The sequence below is a fragment of the Rutidosis leptorrhynchoides genome, chromosome 3 (assembly GCF_046630445.1).
Source record: "Rutidosis leptorrhynchoides isolate AG116_Rl617_1_P2 chromosome 3, CSIRO_AGI_Rlap_v1, whole genome shotgun sequence".
Lineage (NCBI taxonomy): Eukaryota > Viridiplantae > Streptophyta > Magnoliopsida > Asterales > Asteraceae > Rutidosis > Rutidosis leptorrhynchoides.
In genome coordinates this window covers 360,096,945-360,121,750 of record NC_092335.1, presented here as the reverse complement: position 1 = coordinate 360,121,750, position 24,806 = coordinate 360,096,945, and the positions used below count along the sequence as shown (strand labels likewise).

At 33.7% G+C, this 24,806-nt stretch overlaps 1 protein-coding gene across 1 annotated transcript; it reads right to left on the bottom strand.

The window, feature by feature from the left end:
• Window positions 1-17,389: 17,389 nt before the first annotated feature.
• LOC139897579 (UDP-glycosyltransferase 75C1-like) lies at window positions 17,390-18,929 on the bottom strand. Its single transcript, XM_071880277.1, has one exon. The coding sequence runs from the start codon at window positions 18,924-18,926 to the stop codon at window positions 17,565-17,567; it is 1,362 nt and encodes a 453-aa protein (XP_071736378.1). The 5' UTR covers window positions 18,927-18,929; the 3' UTR covers window positions 17,390-17,564.
• Window positions 18,930-24,806: the final 5,877 nt, after the last annotated feature.

The window sequence follows — 24,806 nt, the reverse complement described above, 5'->3', positions numbered from 1 at the left end:
ACTATAACCAAGTGTAATTATATTGATATACTTAAAATGTTATGCTCCGGTGATTCAACAAAGGACACAAGATTCATGAAGGATTAATGTGCAAGGTACAACATATAACTATATGGCCAAATTCATTTGAGCCTTCGGGGTCACACACATATACACCGAGACGTCAAATAAATATATATATGATGTATATATATTACTCAAGTAACAAAATAGTAAATCGAAATTAATTCATTTACTATTCATATGAATAGTAAATGAAACGAAATTAATTAATTTACTATTCACATGAAAGTGACATGATAGAAATTATTAATTATAAGTTTCATAAACTACCCCTAAAGTATTTGAGAAATACGACTTTTTAAAATATAGCATTGTATTTGAAAATGATCTTGATTTCTTTTGATTTTCTTTTTGCTATCAAACAAACGAATCTTGATTTCTTTTGATTTACTTTATGCTACCAAACAAATGGGATATATTATATATTCATATATGTGTATCATATTACGAAGTAATTTTTGAATCATTCTAATGCTTTCGATGAACTAAAAGGAAAAACACATATTACATATTTTGGGTTCATAATATTAATCAAAGGTTGATTGATTATTACTTGGGTTTGGACTAGCATCCATTGACGTTGTTTGAAGTGTAGTGTGGACTATCCAAAGAGACGGTCATATTTTTGATCGTAGGTTTCTCTCCTTCAATCAGGTTCTTCAAGAAAGGTTTCTCTCCTTCAATCAGTTTCTTCAAGAAAGGTATATCGTTTACTCATCTTATGATTTATATTCATGACAATTATTATGGTGTAACTGGATTTTTGGGATCGTTAATCATGTGCATGTTTCATTAAATAAGTGAAAATTTAATCTTGTTAAATTTTGTTCATAAAATAATAAAAGATTATTATTTTAACTATCCGCTGCGTTAATCTGTTTTGGTAAAAGTACACACGATTTTCCATCAGTGGTATCCGAGCCGCTTTTACACCATCTTAATTGTCGCGTGATTTTCTTTAAATTTAGCTTTGTGGTGAATTGGTAAAAGTCGAAACCTTTTTGGTTTTTAAAGTCAACGCGGTTGATTTAGACATAACCTCATGACGCACAAATATGATTGAAAGAATATCACTATTTTAAATTGTAGATTTAATTGTTATGGCTTGAATATTTATTATAATTATTGATTGTTATATTCCATGGTTATACACATGCATTGTAACCATGGACAAGCCATATATAGGTTTTAATAATGTAGTTATTAAAATTGTGATTGCATACATAGCCCGTAATGCCCCGACCTATGTGATTGTTGATTACGGCAATATTATATCATGTTGATTATTTATTTTATTAGAAAGGCCATTTTGAAGCCAAAGTTGTATTGTATTTATTTTTCATTTTCATAGTACTGTTTTTAAGTTTATTCTAAATTGTAAAAGTATTAGATTAGTTATATTTTTCAATTTTAAATAAATGTAACAAGATGAAAATTGAAGATAAGGATGCAACGCGAAGTTTGACTTAGAAGATGGCGAACAGGTCAATTTGACAACGATGGCGTTTGTCAAGTTTTCACTTGATTCTTGAATTAAGTGGGAGCTACGATATTACCCTTAGTTTGACCTCTTGATCCCATGTCGGCTCATGGGATCAAGCATAGGATTTTTGGGCTAGGCTATGTGTGTGTGATGCATGGTTGTGTTTTATTTTACGCATTTATATTTAATGGTTGATTATAATATATGCTAAATGTTTTTGATGAAAACATTAAATAAAACCGGTAACGAGTTTCAAATATTAAAATTGATGATTTTAAAAGGTTAAACTCTAACGAGTTTAAAGTTAAATAATTTTGAGACTCAAATTATATATATGTTTTTTGATGAAAACATTAACTAAAACTCTAAACGAGTTTCAAAGATTAAAATTGATGATTTTAAAATAAGTTAAACTCTAACGAGTTTAATGTTAAATGATTTTGAAACTCAAATAAAATATATGGACGACATTTTTTAAAACTGTTTTAAAACGATACACGTTTGTGTATTTGTTATTTTTATATCCTATAAATTAAATAACAAATTAGATCACAAACATAATCGACATATACAATTGGTTAAAATGTTTTTTAACTAATAGTGTAACGAATCTTGTGTGCATGCATTATTCGTTGACACAAACTTTTTCCAAAATACCCGTTAAATTTAAGTCATGCCATCCAATGAGCTTGCAAACACTCCTCGTTATTTTTCTGATCTAGTGAGACTAGGCTGAATTATAGCCACGAGGTGGATTTTTCGATCTAGTGAGACTAGCGTGAATTTCCACTGTTTTCAAATTGGACGACTTAATCGTATTCACGGTGAGACCTGAGTTCAAGGCAAGGATGAGACAAACATGTTAGTAGATAATAGTGGTTTGTTGAACTACACATATCTCAAGGTCTCATAAAGATCTAAGAGTTGCACTTGTAATGCAATTGGTACCCGTTACCTACCAATAGACTCCATAACTGCTAGCTGATCAACAAATGTGGCTATGGAACCTCTATGTGGATCTTAGGCTTTCGTAAATTAATTGTTTTTTAAAATATTATAAAAAATACTTGGGTAGTTAATTTATTAAAGCTCAATATCGAAAATACTAAATTGAATCTTATATCTATTGTAGATGTCAAATAATCAAAACGTAAACCAAAACACACTTCCTTCTTTGTTGGAGAAGGATAAACTCAATGTTCAAACTTCCTAGACTGACACTGCAACCTGAGAATTGTTCTCAAGCATACATGGAAGTTGAACAAAATTTAGAACCCTTATTCATACTTCCTGTTGTGGCAGTTGCTGCTGCTCAGCAAAATTCCTATCGGATGTTGTTCGATGATCAGGAAGAAATATGATTGAAGGGTGAAAAAGAATAAGCCGAATATTTTGTGGAAGGAAAATGACAAATCATTTGCTAGGAAAAATATTCCACCTTCCAAGAAGGAAAGCCCAACAAAAGACGCCGAATGTTTCTATTGTGGAAAGGTTGGCAATTGGAGAAGGAAGTTGTCCTATCTTCCAATCTGAGCTGAGAAAAGGCAACGCTGGTGAGACTAGCAAATCAGGTATATTCCATAAATAGTTATATACTTCTTCTAGTGATTCCTATTTCTTTGTTAACTGGTTGTGGCCTTCACACCTGTAACAATATGAAGGGAATGAGAAGAAGTAATAGACTAAAGAAAGGCACACTGGATTTACAAGTAGGCAAGGGGGATCAAGCTTTTGTTAAAGCTATTGGTACCTCTGAACTTACTTCTCTAAGTGGTCTTATTGTTTTGTTGGAACAATAGCATTATGCTCTCAATACTGCGAGCGACATAGTTTGAAAGATGCTAGTTTTGAACTTACATTTACGCACTTTGGTATTTCAGTTTCTAAGAATAATGTATTTTATTTTAATGCTATTCCACGTGATGGTATTTTTGAAATTGATATGCATGGTGTGATTTCAAATAATAATTCTGTATATACCTGTACTGCCAAACGATTCAAGCAAGACTTGAACAAGACCTATCTATGGCATTGTCGTCTTGGTCATATAAATAAACAACGCATTTCAAAACTCCAATCGGATGGGCTTTTGGAATCAACTGACTCTGAGTCATTTGATGTATGCAAGTCATGTTTATGTGGAAAGATGACAAAGGCTCCTTTCTCCGGTTTAGGTGAGAGAGCTGAAGATCTTTTAGGACTAATACATACTGATGTGTGTGGCCCTTTTAGAACTATGTCTAGAAATGGTGAATCATACTTCGTTACATTTACTGATGATTATAGTAGATATGGTTATGTTTACTTGCTGAAACATAAACATGAAGTTTTTGATACATTCAAAATCTTCCAAAATGAGGTAGAGAATCAACTTGGAAAGACCATTAAAGCACTTCGCTCCGATGGAGTAAGTGAGTTTATGAGTCAAGAGTTTTTGGACCACCTAAAGAATTGTGAGATTGTCTCATGGTTCACTCTACCTTACACACCACAACATGATGGTGTGTCTGAGTAAGAGGAATCAACTTTACTTGATATAGTTTGATTTATGATGAGTCTGATTTCTCTACTACCGTCTTTTAGGGATATGTATGAGAGTCTGATGCAGGCATACTCAATGTGATTCCAACTATGAAGGTAGAAAAGACACCATATGAGTTATGGCATGGGAAGAATCCCAAGTTGTCTTATCTCAAAGTCTGGGGTTGTGAAGCGTATGTGAAGCATGACACTTCAAACAAATTAGTACCCAGAACTATCCAATGTTACTTTGTATGATACATAAAGGAAACAATATGTTACTACTTTTACTACCAAGCTGAAGACAACGTGTTTTATGCTCGGTCTACTGAATTCCTAGAAAGAGATCTTCTCTTACAAGAAGTCAGTGGGAGTAAAGTAGATCTTGAAGAAATTCAAGTACTTTAAAGTAACATACCTTCAATAAGCACTAGCAATCCACACGTTGAAACTGAGCACACTGTTGGTAATCCAGAACGTGTTACACCTGCACTTTATAGATCTAGTAGAGCTCATCGGCTTATGAGGTTTAATTATCTGATTAATTCAGATAAACCTCAACTAAGGGATTTTGATAAACCCTCTAGCTGTGTGAGGCCATATCAGATCCTGAATCTGAAAATGACTAGATTCTATGAATACAGATATGCAGTCCATGAAGGATAATCAAGTATGAGACTTGATTGATCTTCTACCCAATTGTAAGACAATGAGGTAAAAATGGGTCTTCAAAGGAAGACTGATATGGACGGTAATGTAAACACTTTTAAAGCTCGATTGGTGACAAAAGGTTATGATGAAAGTTTTTCACCAGTTGTGAGCCCTAAAACAATTAGGATACTTATTGCCATGATTACTTTTCATGATAATAAAATATGGCTAATGGATGTCAAAACCGCTTTCCTAAATGGCGACCTAAGCGAGGACGTATATATGGTTCAGCCGGAAGGGTTTATGAATCCTAAGCATCCTAATAAAGTATGCAAACTTCTAAAATCCATTTATGGATAAAAGCAAGCATCCAGGAGCTAGAATCTTAAGTTTAATGAGAAAATCAATTCTCAAAACCAAGATAAGCTCTGAGTTTACATTAGAGCTAGTGGGAGCAGAGTAGTCTTCTTGATCTTATATGTTGATGACATATTACTTATTAGAAATAACATTCCAACTTGCAAGATGTCAAGTCTTGGCTTGAAAAATGTATTTCCATAAAGGATCTTGATGAAGCTACTTATATTATTGGAATGAGGATCTATACAATAGATCCAATTGGCTTATTCGTTTGAATCAAAGTACATACATTATCTTGCAGAGATTTAGCATGCAAAACTCCAAGCATGGAGATTTGCCAATGAAAAAGGGCATAACCGTGAGAAAGTCTCAAAAGTCCTATCACAGCAGATGAGATGAGACAAATGAAATGTATCACATATGCTTCGGCTATATGATCCATTATGTATGCCATGATATGTACTATACTCGATGTTTCATTAGTTTTGAGTTTGACGAGTCATTGTCAACATAATCCAGGTGAAATATATTGGATTGTTGTTAAGAATATTCTTTAGTATTTGTAGAGTACTAATGATATGTTCTTGGTTTACGGTGGTTTGGAAGAAGAGTTAAGTATTAAGTTTTTATACTGATTCTAGTTTCCAAACTGATCAAGATGATTCTCGATCCAGTCACGTTGTTTCTTTGTCATGATGGGCAAGACAGTTGATTGGAAGAGCTCTAGGAAGAGCACTATTGAACAATCTACAACAAAAGCAGAATACATTGTTGATTGGGAAGCTGCTCAAAAAGCTGTCTGGATAAGGAAGTTTGTTGTTATACTCAGAGTAGTACACAACATTTAACCTTCTATAATATGTTCTGTGATAGTTTGAGTGTTAATATACTTTTGAAAGAATCACATGTACATAAAAGTATCTGGCACATTCTTCAAAAGTTTGACTACATTCATTAAGTCATTAAGAGGAATGATATTAGTATTCTTAAAGGTTCATACAAATGATAATGTGCTGACCCGTTCACGAAGCCCATGATGCACAACAAGCATGATGATCATGCTAGTAGTATTGGACTTCGTTATGCTGCTGATCTTTTTCATTTGTAATTTAATATTTGGATATTTTTGGAACATTAAGCAGTTTTATATTAATGAACTGACATACTTGATATGGTCGTTTTCATTTATATCACTGTGTTCTATATTAGCATGTTTAATCCATGAATAATTGTTGATTATTCAAAATCTCCATAATCGGTCATGTTATGGTGAAACGACCCGACCCAATCCATAGGGACGAATACAATAACATATGATAACATTGCGAGGTACTTGACCTCTATATGATACATTTTACAAACGTTGCATTTATTCTTAAAAGGCAAACTATCATTACATCAATATTTGACATTTTCGTCTAACATTTCATAATATCCAAATGACCTAATCTGTCATTTACTTAATTATATTCTCTATTGAACTCCAATGACTCGAATGCAACGTCTTTGTATCATGGCTTAAAAAGGTCCCAAGTAGTATCCTTAACATGAGCTAATGCACAGCGGAAGACTTAATTCATACCTGAGAATAACATGCTTTAAAACGTCAACATAAAGTTGGTGAGATATATAGGTTTGATGCTAGCAGCGTTATAACAATGGAACACAAGATTTCATATATAAACATTTTAATAAAAATATTCTAAGTGGTTGAGCACTTGGTAACCATACTTAACATTTAATCACGTCGCATATTCCCTTTATTATGAAATCTTACTACACCGTACCAAGTGTAGTCACGAAACGAAGTACTGTGCAACCGTTGAATACTGGTCGTCCAGTCCGGTTGGGGTTGTCAGGCCCGATAGATCTATCAACAGGATTCGCGTTTACAATACCGCTGTAAATATCAGTTACCAAGCTACAGGGAAGTATGCCAGTGGTACAACTCAACGTAGAATATATTTTTTAGTTACTTGTGTCCATAACGTAAAACATAAAATACATGTATTCTCATCCCGAAATATTTAGAGTTTAAAAGTGGGACTATATACTCACTTTTGTCTTGAAGATATGTAATTTCGACTTGGTCTCCGATTGATATCACGAACCTATCCATATATAATATATCAATACCTTTTCTTTTTAAACAATCGTCACATATATATACTTATAATACTTTTAATACTTTTAATAATTCCTTAGTCCGTAGTTAGCAGTCCGATGTTAGTAATTCAATTTTAATGGTTCATATTTAGTTGTTTAATAAACCCCCAATGAAATAAATAAAACCCCCATCGTATATGTATTGGTCGAGATTAATCTTGACCCATGGTACCGTGTTGTCAAATGACGTATTGCGTACATAAAGTACCGGTGTTGTCAAATGACGTGTTGCGTACGTTCATGAGGTCTTATGATTAATCTTCTCGTGTTGTTTACGGGTGGTCCTGAAATATATAAAATTAAATCATGAGTAAATATATATGAAATATCATATTAATTAGGAAAGATATGATTTATTTAATTTTTCTCCAATTATTTTCGTTGTTAAACAAGCTTTGGACACCCGATCTTATTTTAGTCGTAGTTTCTTCGTTACAACTCCGTTTTTGTTGATTCAACTTGCCATCTCCTTGGATCGAGTCAAAATTTAAGAATATGAACTGTAAATACCATGGTTTATATTCGTGATCACAGGTTATAGTCCATACTCTAGGTGAATCTTATGAAAGTAATCATTTTTGTCATAAAAACAACATTTAATGGTCATTTTTCTAAAAATACTTATACTTTGAATTAAACCATGAAATTTTTATGTGTTAACATATTCATAAGAAATATCATTTTTTCCAGAACATGAACTTCTAAATCAAAGTTCAAGATAGTTTTTAATTATCCAACCCAAAACAGCCCCCGGTTACACTCCGACGCCGTAGATTCAGTTTTAAGGTGTTCTTTGTAAAAACAAGTTGTATCTTGTTAAGTTAGCATATCATTATGATATATTACAGGTCTTGAAGTGTTTTAAAAGTTAAGTTAGAAGGATCTATTTAGTTTGCGAATAAGTTTGAAATCATTCAAACTATGTTCTAGTTTATAAATTCTTATATAGATAACTATAAACATATGAATTGAACAAGAGTTGAAGTAGAGTTTTTACCTTAAGTTTAAAATGTAAAGTTGCTGGAAAGAAGTAGTAAAATAAATTTGAGAGAGTTCTTGCAAGTGTGTGTGAAAATTGAAAGTAAAATTTGGAAAATGAATGTGTAAAAATGAGTTAAAAATGGTGCTTATTTATAGGCTTGAAAATTTGGTTTTTAGTGAAAATATCTAAGATAAGTTAAAATATATTATGTCATGAATGACATATTACACCAATAATTGAAGATTTCTATTGGTATATACCAATAGTAAATACTTCTAGAAGCTGTGTATAGTACGAGTATAATACGGGTATAAAATATATAAAGATGTTTCATGAATCATATATAATGACAAAGATGTCATTTTCCATGATAAAAGGTTGAAAATGATGTTTTCCTACTAGTATATTCCAATAGTAAATACATCTTAATACAATACATATATATTTATTTTAACTTAGAAGTTATAACGTCGTTAAGCTTTATATATATATATATATATATCGTTTCGAAGTCCTTAAGTTAGTAGTCCAATTTTATGTATATAATCCATTGTTAATATATTTAATGAGATACTTAATTATCATATATTCAAGATAGATATAATCCATATATATCCGTATATATACATAAGTATATAATTAATACAAGTTATGATGTTCGTGAATCGTCGGACAAATAGATGGTCAAAGGGTAACTAATCATCCGAATAACAATTTCAAACTTTCTAGACTCAACTTTAGGGTTTTTGCTTATCGTGTCGGAACCATATAGAGTTTAGGGTTTAAATTTGGTCGGAAATTTACGGGTCGTTACAGTACCCACCCGTTAAAGAAATTTCGTCCTCGAAATTTGGTAGAGGTTGTCATAAATAACAATAGGAATGTTTTCATGACAATTATGAGGTGATAATGAAGTTTTATCTTTATTGATAGATATAGATAAAATATTTCGATCATGTGAAGCGTACGAGCGAAGCTATCATAAAAGAGAGTGGAATGAGTAATATGATATCATTTTAACTGATGACGTGGTTTAGAATTGATTTCCGGGATTTAAGGGATTTAAAGAAAATCTTATGTAATAAGATTTGGTTCTTCGATGATTTAGAAAACAGGATCTCCTTTGATTTAATGCGATAATCTGTTTCGATTTCTTTGTCGGATATTTCACTATAAATCCACCTCCTTCCCTTTCTTACTTCCATACCTCACATCTCTTACTCTTCCTCCTCTAATTCATACCTTAAGGTATCCTTTAAAATGCTTCATCCCGTTCTGATTTTTGTTATACTTCTAACTTTCATATCTTTCATTTTTCTCTTTCATCTACCGCTAGAAGAATCTATTCACTTTTATGATTTTCTTGGAATTATAATGTTTCTAATTCTCCCGTGTCTTTACGTCGCCATACGTATTGATACACACGGTTTGTAGTTTCTGGGTGGTTATTGGGTTTGATATCTTTCCTTATATTTCGATGCTCCTGCTTCTGTTTTCCATAATCATTGTCATCCATAGTTAATACTCTCTCCTATTTGCTGTAATCTATAACCCAATTTCTATTTTGGGACTTTGTCCCTTCGTTTCTTCTTCCCGTCCTTGAGTCAAGCGATCAATAGTTCGAAATTCGTAGGTATAAAATTCGGAATGAACATAGCTAATGCTCTAAGAAAGGAATGGTAATGGCACGATTTTGATTTGTCAAATTACCAGAATATCCAGGAAAATAGAACTATCAAGATGATTTGTTCTTAATATGTTTCGGAATTGGATAGAATGTAAAAGTCGTGTAACATGGCACATGATGACGGTACTGTGAATCATCATATTCCATTAGAAACTTAACATGACTTACTGTAATATAATGAAGTTGATCAAGTTTCATTATATTATACTAGTTCATGCATCAGTTCCCAACACTGCTTCAGAACATTCCTATTTTAAACTTGAAGGATTTAGAAACTAACACAGTTTCCTTTATATTGTAACGCAGATATTACAGAGAGATAAATGATTTCAGATAAGGATAGTGGTGAAAATATCTTCAGAAATATTGAGGATATTTATAATGAAAGATATGATAATATCTTGGAATTTCTAATGTCGAAGGATGATGATGAAGATTGACCCGTAAGGGTTTAGATTCAGAAGCAAGGTGTTTGCTACAGAATCGTCATAATTCTTTATGTACAAGTTTAGTCCTTGTAACTTGTTCAGAGTCTCCTTCATGGTTTGTTCAATCCGGTTTTCAGTACCAATTTTCTATCGAGCGTTCCTAACACTTCCTTCTTTTATCATCAACATTTGGTCATTAAGACCTTCTACAACATGCTGCTTCGTCAGTATTTTCAAAGTTATCGGATCTGGGTCATTGGTTATCAAACCAAGATGGTTTAAGGAGAATTGTATTTTTAGATGATTAAACGCTGATGGTAATATGATGGAATATAAAAGGTTCTCCGGTAACGATGGCGAAAGAACAACGTACATATATATATCGAGATTGTAATAAGAGTAGTCTTACTGAGATATCGAAGTGGAGCTGTGACAAAATTAGTTAATTGAAAAGGAATCGCGTGATTGTTTTTGCTAATGGATGATAAGGAATTCGATGCGGATACGTTTTAACTATAACTTCGAGTTCAAAAATTTTTAGGTGCATAACTGTATGCATAAATCTTTATTCCGTAGATGAGGTGCGGCTGGTTGAACTTCTCGATCGAGATGTTTTCAAGAATCATGAAAAGTTGTGAATGCGAATTGTAATCGTCAAGATACAAATGAGGTTTAAAATAGAATCAAGTGGCAAACTTGAAGGATTGTTTAGTTTCATATGTAATAATCATCATTTTAACTCATTTTTAATTGTCTAAAGTTAGCAGTCCAATAGTCCGATTGTCCAATGGTTCAATAAATTCATATATGAACTAAATATATAATATTCGAATTACTTAATACGTATCGTGACCCGTGTACTGGTCTCGGTGTCGATCACAACTCAAAGTATATATATATTTTGGAATCAACTCGGACCCTGTATAGCCAACTCCCACCTTCACATATAGAGTGTCTATGGTTGTTTCGAAATATATATATAGATGGATCAATATGATAAGTCGAAACCTTGTATACGTGTCCCGTTATTTAAAATGCGTAAAATAAATAAATATATATCATGACCCATTATACAACGTGTTGTCTCAGAATTAATCCGACGTGTTGTTGTACATGTGTCCCGACGGTATGTAAAGTGCAGAAATTAAAATTGCAAGAATGTAAATTGCGATAAATTAAATATAATCAGTTAGCTGGGAACAGTTAGCCGGAACAGTTAGCGTGTAATCCTATCACAATTTCAATTAATTAATTCATCTGTTTCTAACAATTTTTATTTTGCCAATGTTTCTTCATTATGCCACTTGTTGGATTCGGATAGGTAAAAATCCAAATATGAAATTTAAATGGAAATGGTTAATCTGGGGTGAACGGATACATATATCGGTAATTGTAAGTAGGATAATAAATGATCGTTGAATCAGATTCGAAGAATGTGTAGTGTAACTTGTTAATGTGAATTCTAAATATTCCTTGGGTACTACCCACCCGTTAAAATATTTTCATCATTAACAGTTTGTACGAATGAAATTTTTAATTACAATCTTTATGAAAATATATTTGCATATATATTTTCTTCGGAGGTAACTATGAATTTAATGAGTCAATAAAATATTCAACTCATTTGATTTATCGTTATTACTAGATTACATAATCTCCAAAACATTAGAGATTACATAATCGTCATGTCGAACGAAGAACGATACGTAAAGAAGAGGTAATCGGTGTAGAATGATATGTAGAACAAAGATCATATTCGAAGTTCAGATGATGATGTTGAGGTACGTGGTGCGGATGTGATTGTTGGTGGTGGTAATGATACGGTTGGTGTTGATGCTGATGATGTCGTTGACGTCGATGATGCTACTGGTACTGAAGATTGCGAGGTTGATGTTGTTAACGGTACTGGTTATGCTGCTGGTGCTGCTGCTGGTGTTTGTAACCTTCGCACCGTGTTCTCCAAAGCCGTCACACGAGCGCGAAGTTCGTTAATTTCTGCTAGTACACCAGGATGATTGGCGGTTGGAGTGAGCGAATGAACAAGATCCGAAATATGGGATAGGATATAATCGTGACGAGATACTCGAGAAATGAGAGAGAAAATGGTTTCTCGAACAGGTTCGCCGGTAAGTGCTTCAGGTTCGTCGCCAATGGGGCAATTCGGTGGGTGAAAGGGATCACCTTCTTCTTGTCTCCAATAATTTAGTATACTACGAACCCATCCCCAATTCATCCAGAATAGATGATGAGAAATTGGTTGATCCATTCCAGTGACGCTGCCTTCGGAGCCCGAATGGAAATCCATATCAGCGTAGCTGTCGGAGTTGGAGGAATTCGAACTGGACGCGGAGTTCATCTTGTACAGTCGGGGAAATGAATTTTTAGTTTGGTATAGATTATAGGAGTTGGGTTTGGTATTCTTCAATACATAATTTACATATGTATTTATAATACTCAAAATCCCGTGAATTACGGAGAATCTTTGAAATTCGTCAGGCAATGTCTATAGCAACAGATACGCTAGGATACGAATTTTGTCTATACACTATCGATGCACCAAATGCAGTAAGACGTGTCTAGACTTAAGAATACTAAGCAGGCAATTCTTAAGGATGATAAGCAGATGATTTTCGACTAGATATGATAAGCAAAACTTTTGACATGTAGACACGGTCAAAGTCCAGACTCACTAATGCATCCTAACAACTACCAGTTAGACACACTAATGCAAGGCCTGGTTCGCTAAGACCAACGCTCTGATACCACATGAAACGACCCGACCCAATCCATAGGGACGAATACAATAACATATGATAACATTGCGAGGTACTTGACCTCTATATGATACATTTTACAAACGTTGCATTTATTCTTAAAAGGCAAACTATCATTACATCAATATTTGACATTTTCGTCTAACATTTCATAATATCCAAATGACCTAATCTGTCATTTACTTAATTATATTCTCTATTGAACTCCAATGACTCGAATGCAACGTCTTTGTATCATGGCTTAAAAAGGTCCCAAGTAGTATCCTTAACATGAGCTAATGCACAGCGGAAGACTTAATTCATACCTGAGAATAACATGCTTTAAAACGTCAACATAAAGTTGGTGAGATATATAGGTTTGATGCTAGCAGCGTTATAACAATGGAACACAAGATTTCATATATAAACATTTTAATAAAAATATTCTAAGTGGTTGAGCACTTGGTAACCATACTTAACATTTAATCACGTCGCATATTCCCTTTATTATGAAATCTTACTACACCGTACCAAGTGTAGTCACGAAACGAAGTACTGTGCAACCGTTGAATACTGGTCGTCCAGTCCGGTTGGGGTTGTCAGGCCCGATAGATCTATCAACAGGATTCGCGTTTACAATACCGCTGTAAATATCAGTTACCAAGCTACAGGGAAGTATGCCAGTGGTACAACTCAACGTAGAATATATTTTTTAGTTACTTGTGTCCATAACGTAAAACATAAAATACATGTATTCTCATCCCGAAATATTTAGAGTTTAAAAGTGGGACTATATACTCACTTTTGTCTTGAAGATATGTAATTTCGACTTGGTCTCCGATTGATATCACGAACCTATCCATATATAATATATCAATACCTTTTCTTTTTAAACAATCGTCACATATATATACTTATAATACTTTTAATACTTTTAATAATTCCTTAGTCCGTAGTTAGCAGTCCGATGTTAGTAATTCAATTTTAATGGTTCATATTTAGTTGTTTAATAAACCCCCAATGAAATAAATAAAACCCCCATCGTATATGTATTGGTCGAGATTAATCTTGACCCATGGTACCGTGTTGTCAAATGACGTATTGCGTACATAAAGTACCGGTGTTGTCAAATGACGTGTTGCGTACGTTCATGAGGTCTTATGATTAATCTTCTCGTGTTGTTTACGGGTGGTCCTGAAATATATAAAATTAAATCATGAGTAAATATATATGAAATATCATATTAATTAGGAAAGATATGATTTATTTAATTTTTCTCCAATTATTTTCGTTGTTAAACAAGCTTTGGACACCCGATCTTATTTTAGTCGTAGTTTCTTCGTTACAACTCCGTTTTTGTTGATTCAACTTGCCATCTCCTTGGATCGAGTCAAAATTTAAGAATATGAACTGTAAATGCCATGGTTTATATTCGTGATCACAGGTTATAGTCCATACTCTAGGTGAATCTTATGAAAGTAATCATTTTTGTCATAAAAACAACATTTAATGGTCATTTTTCTAAAAATACTTATACTTTGAATTAAACCATGAAATTTTTATGTGTTAACATATTCATAAGAAATATCATTTTTCCAGAACATGAACTTCTAAATCAAAGTTCAAGATAGTTTTTAATTATCCAACCCAAAACAGCCCCCGGTTACACTCCGACGCCGTAGATTCAGTTTTAAGGTGTTCTTTGTAAAAACAAGTTGTATCTTGTTAAGTTAGCATATCATTATGATATATTACAGGTCTTGAAGTGTTTTAAAAGTTAAGTTAGAAGGATCTATTTAGTTTGCGAATAAGTTTGAAATCATTCAAACTATGTTCTAGTTTATAAATTCTTATATAGATAACTATAAACATATGAATTGAACAAGAGTTGAAGTAGAGTTTTTACCTTAAGTTTAAAATGTAAAGTTGCTGGAAAGAAGTAGTAAAATAAATTTGAGAGAGTTCTTGCAAGTGTGTGTGAAAATTGAAAGTAAAATTTGGAAAATGAATGTGTAAAAATGAGTTAAAAATGGTGCTTATTTATAGGCTTGAAAATTTGATTTTTAGTGAAAATATCTAAGATAAGTTAAAATATATTATGTCATGAATGACATATTACACCAATAATTGAAGATTTCTATTGGTATATACCAATAGTAAATACTTCTAGAAGCTGTGTATAGTACGAGTATAATACGGGTATAAAATATATAAAGATGTTTCATGAATCATATATAATGACAAAGATGTCATTTTCCATGATAAAAGGTTGAAAATGATGTTTTCCTACTAGTATATTCCAATAGTAAATACATCTTAATACAATACATATATATTTATTTTAACTTAGAAGTTATAACGTCGTTAAGCTTTATATATATATATATATATATCGTTTCGAAGTCCTTAAGTTAGTAGTCCAATTTTATGTATATAATCCATTGTTAATATATTTAATGAGATACTTAATTATCATATATTCAAGATAGATATAATCCATATATATCCGTATATATACATAAGTATATAATTAATACAAGTTATGATGTTCGTGAATCGTCGGACAAATAGATGGTCAAAGGGTAACTAATCATCCGAATAACAATTTCAAACTTTCTAGACTCAACTTTAGGGTTTTTGCTTATCGTGTCGGAACCATATAGAGTTTAGGGTTTAAATTTGGTCGGAAATTTACGGGTCGTTACATATGGGAATAACATGAATTAAGATTAATGTGAAATTTTGGTTATATTCATTGATGATGAATAGTTAACTTGTTGAGACCAAAATTCATATGTATTCATTGATGATGAATATTGGAATGACCCAACCATGAGATGTCACTACATGGATCGTAGTCAGTAGTGAATCTTTTAGTGATTATGTCTTTGTGTCCTTAGACTTGAGATGCACGCCCGTCTTGATGAGTGTAGCATTGTACTTTGATATGGTTAAACGCTGTCCTGAATAAGGCTGTTATAAAGGCCATCATTGGGTATAATGTAAAGCTCGTGATAGACACGTGTATGCAATATAGGATTTGTTCCTCTAAAATGTTTGGAGTTAGATACTTTTTGAGCTCCTCGATGAATGAATAAGATATTTGTGTGGCCGCACCCAGATGTAATTAAGATGATACTTAATTAATTTGGTGATCTAATTCAGTTCTAAGATCGAGAAATAAAATCGATAAACAAATGAGAATGACCGATGATCCATATCTCAAGTTTAACTAAAGTATCTGAAACAAAAGGACGAATGACATTTAACACTTACCATAAACAGTTTCGAGAAACTACCTTCACATGAATTTGGGGACAATGACGTGTTGCTAGACGCTTACCATTGTTTGTATAGTTACTTGGTGTTGTGCCATGCACAAGTGGGAGTCTGAAGGATTAATGTGCAAGGTACAACATATAACTATATGGCCAAATTCATTTGAGCCTTCGGGGTCACACACATATACACCGAGACGTCAAATAAATATATATATGATGTATATATATTACTCAAGTAACAAAATAGTAAATCGAAATTAATTCATTTACTATTCATATGAATAGTAAATGAAACGAAATTAATTAATTTACTATTCACATGAAAGTGACATGATAGAAATTATTAATTATAAGTTTCATAAACTACCCCTAAAGTATTTGAGAAATACGACTTTTTAAAATATAGCATTGTATTTGAAAATGATCTTGATTTCTTTTGATTTGCTTTTTGCTATCAAACAAACGAATCTTGATTTCTTTTGATTTACTTTATGCTACCAAACAAATGGGATATATTATATATTCATATATGTGTATCATATTACGAAGTAATTTTTGAATCATTCTAATGCTTTCGATGAACTAAAAGGAAAAACACATATTACATATTTTGGGTTCATAATATTAATCAAAGGTTGATTGATTATTACTTGGGTTTGGACTAGCATCCATTGACGTTGTTTGAAGTGTAGTGTGGACTATCCAAAGAGACGGTCATATTTTTGATCGTAGGTTTCTCTCCTTCAATCAGGTTCTTCAAGAAAGGTTTCTCTCCTTCAATCAGTTTCTTCAAGAAAGGTATATCGTTTACTCATCTTATGATTTATATTCATGACAATTATTATGGTGTAACTGGATTTTTGGGATCGTTAATCATGTGCATGTTTCATTAAATAAGTGAAAATTTAATCTTGTTAAATTTTGTTCATAAAATAATAAAAGATTATTATTTTAACTATCCGCTGCGTTAATCTGTTTTGGTAAAAGTACACACGATTTTCCAACAATTCAATCCTGTTAGAAAACTACCATTCCCATAACATGCATAATAAGATTCCCACTTCCCAAGTAATCTAAATTACAACTTACAAACATATGGGTAAACTATACATACAGATAAAAACATACCTAGTTTCACAAAAGAAACATTTTTTTAACAAAGATGACTTACGCATCTTGTTACCCATTTATCAATTACAACCATTGTCCAAGAATGCTTTGAGGTTAACAATAGACGATCCACCATTAATCTTGAGAGCTTCTTTAGCCAAATCCCTCCATTTTTCTGCATTTCTCTTCATCTCTTTATTTCCCATCACTATTTCTACACATCTCTTCATCTCTTTTCCTTCTAACACTCCATCTCCCTCCCTACTCTTCACCTTAATTCCCGTTTTCCACACATCTTGAAGCATCTTCGCGTCGTTTAATTGATCCGACCATTGTGGAAACACAACTGTAGGAATAGCGGCCACCAACGACTCAAGCGTAGAATTCCACCCACCATGCATCACAAAACACCCAATTGATTCATGGCCCAATACCATAACTTGTGAGCACCAACCGACAATCATCCCGAGTTTTTGAAGTTCCTCTAACTTGCTTAATTTTCCTGCTTTTTCGCCATCTCTTATCACCCATAAAAACGGCCTACCAATCTCTAACAACCCATTTGCTACCTCCTCTAGTTGTTCCATTGAAAAAGATGCTATAGTTCCAAATGAAACATATACAACTGACAACTTTGATTGCTTGTTTAACCATTGGATGTAATCGTCCTCTGGTTTATCGAAGAAATCGCTAGTTAACTCCCATGAACCATGTTCTTCAAGGAACTCCAAAGGGATTAAAGGTCCAATTGGTTGGAAATTAAGTTTTTCAATTGCTCTAATTGAACTAATTTCTAGCTCATTGAAAGTGTTTACAAGTATTGTTGAAGTTATTTCAAGCACATCAATATGATCTTTCATAATTGTAAGAATAAATTTGTAATCCACGGGACATGAAGAAAACATAAACGACGACAAATCACCAATGGTTAATGGTGGTAATCCAGGTAAATTAATTGGAAACGTTGGATTATTAATATTACTAGATATCAAACTTTGATAATCATTGAAATAGTAGTAATAAATATCTAAGATAGTAGCCGACTGGCACCATAGAAGGGCAGGTTTAATACCGTGAGTTTTCGCAACGTGTGCCGCCCAAGGTATAACAGTGGTGTAGACCAAATAGTCAAATGGTTGACCAGCAGCCGATGCAGAACGGATGATTTCTGTAACGGCTGTAGTACCATTTGTTTCAAAATCTGCGATATATTGTAATAGTGAGGTTGTTGGTTGTCTTCCATTATCGTGGCCATCAGAAAATGGATCGAACGTTAGCCCTTGTGGGATGGCTTTCTTATCGATGCGTCGAACAACAGACATACTAGTGCACAAGGTGACATCAGCACCGATTTGGATTAGCCGGTTTGCTAACCGTATAGCTGGGTGGATGTGGCCTTGTCCTGAATAGGCTACGATTAGGATTTTTTGGTGTGTTGTCATGGGAAGAGGTGGTGGTGTGGGTGATTAACTAGTGAACATGACTAAACACATAGAAACGTGAAAGAACTTTATATATATCAAAAGGTAAGATAAGAAATAAAAATATGATGAAAATTTCGAATGTTTTGTACGTTAATAATAATAATAATTTCAACAAAGTGATAGTGATAGGATTCTAGGTGGTGGTGTGCTGATATTTAGTACGTTAATAATAATTTCAAAATTGATATAGATATTTTAAGTAAACTTTATTTAGTACTCCGTAATATTTTATAGCGGACTTGTGTGGGTGGTTGTGCTCTAGTGTCATATCTGATCCATGATATTGGTTTTTAACTAAAGTTTGAAATGGACACATTATTTATCTCTTCTACTAATAGCGACTATTTTTGCTTTAAGTCGTTACACGACTTTTATTTTATTTCTTTAAAGAACACTTTTTGGTCCTTTTAATTTTTTCTTTTAAACGGTAAAAAATATAAACTCTCTAGCAAACAGTTATGAGAGAAAATAGAAAAATTTTCATCAAGCAAGTTGTAGACGCTCTTAGGATCTTACAACAAACGTATTAACAAGATTAGAGATGAAAAACACTAATTTAGGTCGAGACGAATACGATTACGCTTCGGGATCAAATAAAATCAACGAAATGTTGATTAATTCGATGCCTTAGAGCACAAGGTGTCCGTATCCATTTCAGTGTCCATTTTGAAAGCTGAAATTGACTGACAGTGTATAAGGTGGAGGTGTCCACAATGTCCATTTCAGTGTCAATTTCAGCGTCCATTTTTTTTTATTTTAATTTTTTAACTAATTTTTATTATATTTTAACATATTTATTATTATTATATATTTGTTTCTTTATTAATTTTAAAAAGAAAAAGAAAGTGCAAAAATTACATATATATAAAACAGCAACTTTCACCTCCTTCTTCCTTCTTCCTTCTTCCTTCTTCTTCTTCTTCCTTCTTTATCCTTCTTCCTCCTCCATTAACCTGCAAAAAAAAAAACCAAAAAAAAAAAAAAAAAAAGCCATCAAAAATAAAACAGCAAAAATTAAATGAATAAAGGAAAGTAAAAATAAAGAAAATTCAAAAAATAAAACAGCAACGATCACTTTTTTCACCGTCGACTACTCGATGGTGGAAATCGACGGTGGCGAAGACGGCGGCCGGGTGTCGACCGACAGTCGATCCAGGCGTCGATTTTGGGCGATGACGAAAACGACGGATGGACACCGAGTGCTCTTAGGGTTTGTCTTCGACCATCGGACGATGCTCCCTTTCCCTTGACCGATGGTGCCTTCCATCGTTCGATGGTCTGAATTGTCAACCAAACAACTCGAGACCATCCTACGGCATTGGTTAAACACATTACACAATTATAAATCATAACCAATATTCATACATGACTGAAACGTAACAAGTCTTAACAATAGAACGATTACAAGTTATAGAACTGGGGATTACATGCACCAACAAACTCCTCCTAAGACCTAGTTCTATTCAAAAAGTCTTCAGCCATCTTCTTCATTCGAAAGGATCCGTAACCATGTTGTTCAAATAGCACCTCTTAGCAACTTTCACATACTGCTCCGCCTGCACTCGATTTTCCATGCGATGTAGCATACGATTGTAATACAAAGTGAAAATATCAGTCTCGGTATAGTTTCGCAGCCAAATTGGATCCAACACACGAATCCTATCACTATCACTTTCGGTCTTCTTTTCTAAGACAATCACAGCCTCCTCTGAACGATCATCGTAGTACCACCATATGAACCTCTAACTAAAATTCTGCGGCATCCTTCTCAAAGGAACTTTCTTCATCATTTTTGCAGGTTTGTACTTCACAATCTTTCGAGTTTCAACTGTTCCAGGATCAACCTTATAGCTAATCCTCGGAAATTGTGGTCTAAAACCTTCTCAATTCTTTGACCGAAACGCATTTCTAACCTTCTTCACTAATAATGAAGATCGATCATCAACACCACAATATAACATCCTTAGCCAGGCAACCTGCATAAGCTCATAATACGGTAATGACTTGAATTCATGATAATGCTTGATATAGTCTACACCAAACTCTCTTTTGATCGCAAACATGTTGAATTCTTCAATGTGTGCCCAGGCAAGGATTCTTCCTTTTGCACCCTTTCTCAGATTAATCATTTTGAAGTACTTTGGCTCAAGCTTCGGTTTTTCACAGTACTTTCTAATACTCAACAAAATTCTCCATTCTTCTTCTAAAACTTCAACTTTCTCCTTGTGAATCTTAACAGGAAAAAATCCTTCTGGAAAAACCACATTCTTTTCTTTCTCTTCACACTTTCTATTCAACACCTCATCATCCGTATTAAACAGTTCATCAAAACCAGGAAGATCTTCTTTCTTATCATTTTGATAAGTCGAAAACACTTCAGCAGTAACATCTTATATCACATCATCAACATATTTATCACTGAAACCTTCAGTAACCTCGGGACCAAAAGAATCATCCTCAGATTGAGGATCATTGGACGATGCGTCAGCAGTTTGTTTCTCTTCTTGCTCTGGACGCACCATTTCGTCCAGCTCAGACCTAGTGTAGTTGTGGGGGATTTCCCTCTCTTCTAGATCATAATAAACAACGGTATGCTTCAGCTCATCCTGTTTAGAAAAGAATTCACTAAAGCTATAATCAATTTTAAGAGGAATTACTGACAGTGCAGTGGCTTTGGAGGATCCAGGAGCTTCGACAATTCGGTTTTTAGTTTCTTCTTCATTTACTTCAATAAGCTCAAACTTCTCATCCCATGCATTCAAACAAACAATAGATACATCTGCCTGAGCTTTAGCATCTGCAGCCTTTTTGCATTACTCAACAACAAGGACTGATCACCAACTTTCTTCTGAAGTGCCTCAACCTGCATAGTCAACCTAACAATATCCTCAGACTTTGTCTTATTCTCCTCCTGTAGCTTCTCAAATTTCTCTTCCATGTCCTTTCTCAACCTCAGATTATCAGCCATAGCTTGAACATAAAAAATCTATCAAATACTAGAGTGTCGAAGATCCGACACCAGCTTCAGTTTCAGTTGGCGGAGGTGCATCAGGAGTAGGAGTATACACTGTCTCTTGCAAAACTTGTTGTGTAGCAGTTGACGACTGTTGGTGAGTTGAATGTTGTTGTTGTCCTTGAACTTGTGGTTGTTGTGAAGCCTTTTGAGTTCCAGCAGAGGATCTATTGCCGTCCTTTAACACCAATCTAAACTTCTTCTTCAAGTTTAACTTTGTTGATACCAAATACCCTTCATCCTCAATCAATATTCTCTTTTGAGTTCTATAAATGTTCGCATCACTAATATCAAGAATCTCAACCAATCGATCAGCACCTGAACCACCAGCAGTCTGAGTATTTAGTAGCTGTTCTAATTCATCATCACTATTTCCCACTTCAAAATCAGTTTCTTTATCCGAATTACTATTTTCATTTCTCCACTTCTTGCCAGGTGGACACTGATAGTCTTCCCTTGCGAGATGACACACAAGTTTACCATCATTAACGTTTCTCTTCTGATTTAATCGATTACAAGTACGATCAGACATGTGATTCTGCTTGATCGCATCCTTCTTTAACCTTAGCAGATTAACGGTTTGATTGTTTATCAAGATCTGCAGAAACCTCAGATATACCAGATGTGACTGACTAGCCACATTTTCCACCATCAAGTCAAAGATAATACCAGAGAAATTAAAATCTGCCCTCAAAACTAACGCGGCAAACATTCCCTGATATAGCTCACTAATTTCATTAAAACCTCCTTGTAGAGGACTCAAACATCGAAGCACCACTAGAGACAGATATCGATACGATGGCGTGAACCCACTTCTCTTGATAGTAGCCTTTGTGATATCTCCGGTATACTTGCACCTCAGCATGCACCCAGTAATTTTCGTTTTAGATAAAGCCTTAGGCATATCATCGGCATCATCGAAGAAAAATGTGTCACAAATCATCTGTTCAGACACCTTCACTACTTGATTAGAAATAGAACTCATAACACCTTCTTCTCGTTTTTAGTCTCAATTCTTGCGTGTTCCCAGAATTCTCTTTGATGAGAATAGTAAGCCGTACACGGCATTGAAACAGCAGCATAAACCCTAGAACGCTTGAGAAAGTCAATAACTCCCTTGTATTTACCAGCATTGGGACCTTTATCTTTCAAACAAGCTGTCAAGTTGGCATCTGCACAAGCTTTCAACCCTTGTAGATCAATAAATTCTGGAGCTCCTCCTGATGACTCAGTATCTAATACATGGACTAACTTCTCTGGTTCTCCTTGAATTCCTGAAATATTTAACAAATACTGCAAACACAATACACATAAGAATCTAACATTCAAACTTAAATATTTCATAATCAGCAAACATTAAAATCATAAGCATTTCACATCATTATGCATTTCTGGCTACACGTCAGATCCATACGATTAACCAGCACGTTCAAAGTTAGTACAAATTCAAGTTAATGTTTCAATGTTAACATGCTAGCATTATTGAATTGAACATTTGATATAACATCCCAGTTAAAAACAGTTAGAAATAAACCCACAATTGAATCTTCTGGCACTGCTTTCAAGGGGTAACTGTCCTGGATTAGATCTAGCTCTTCAAACAAATGGTTCAAAAGCACGGCATTCGGGAACAGTCTATCTGATTCCAAAACGTTCTTCATTATATGAATGAGGATGTAAACAATGTTCACCTTTATATGCTCCATGAGACAGTATAGGAGAACTGCTTCAGTACCAGATAGCACATCATCACGGATGTCTCTAAACGTGACATTTCTCTTGATAATCCTCAGGTGAGGTACCATATCATCTTGTATATCACTATCTTTAACCTGAATCCTACCGTTACTCAAAGAATACTCCGGTTTACAAATATGAGTGACCAATCCTACCGCACTAAATATGCTAGGGATCTTTCTCAGGTTTTTATTAGGACTGCAGATTTTGGCTCCCCAGTAAGGAACTTGTAAATGATCCGAGAACTCATCCATGGTCCATCTAAAAGGCTGTCTAAAGAAGCTAGCATTAACGTACTTCTTCTTACCCCCCTCTAATGCTACATTAGTATAGATGAAATGTCCCGTTCATATTAATTATAAACGTTCCATATTAATTGATTTCATCGCGAGGTTTTGACCTCTATATGAGACGTTTTTCAAAGACTGCATTCATTTTGAAAACAACCATAACCTTTATTTTATCGATAAAGGTTTAAAAAGCATTACGTAGATTATCAAATAATGATAATCTAAAATATATCGTTTACACACGACCATTTCATAATGGTTTACAATAAAAATATATTACATCAAAATAAGTTTCTTGAATGCAATTTTTACACAATATCATACAAGCATGGACTCCAAATCTTGTCCTTATTTTAGTATGCAACAGCGGAAGCTATTAATAATCACCTGAGATTAAAAATGCTTAAAACGTCAACAAAAATGTTGGTGAGTTATAGGTTTAACATATATATTATCAAATCATAATAATAGACCACAAGATTTCATTTTTCCATAAATATACATCTCATATCAGGCATTTCGCAAACTGCATATAGATAAAAATTCATTCATATGCTGAACACCTGGTAACCGACGTTAACTTAATGCATAGAATATCCCCAAAATAGAACCTCTCGTCTGTATAATAATCTCGAAGTACTAAATCATCCATAACCTGAATGGGGGTTGTTAAGCCCAATAGATCTATCTTTAGGATTCGCGTCAATTAGGGGCCATTTCCCTAATTCTTATGCTACCAGACTTGAAGGGCGATACTCGGTTTAATAATCAAACCATAGAATGTAGTTTCGTATACTT

Bases quoted from the DNA above. Each gene is read 5' to 3' on its own strand.
- LOC139897579 (XM_071880277.1), bottom strand. From the start codon at position 18,926: ATGACAACACACCAAAAAATCCTAATCGTAGCCTATTCAGGACAAGGC.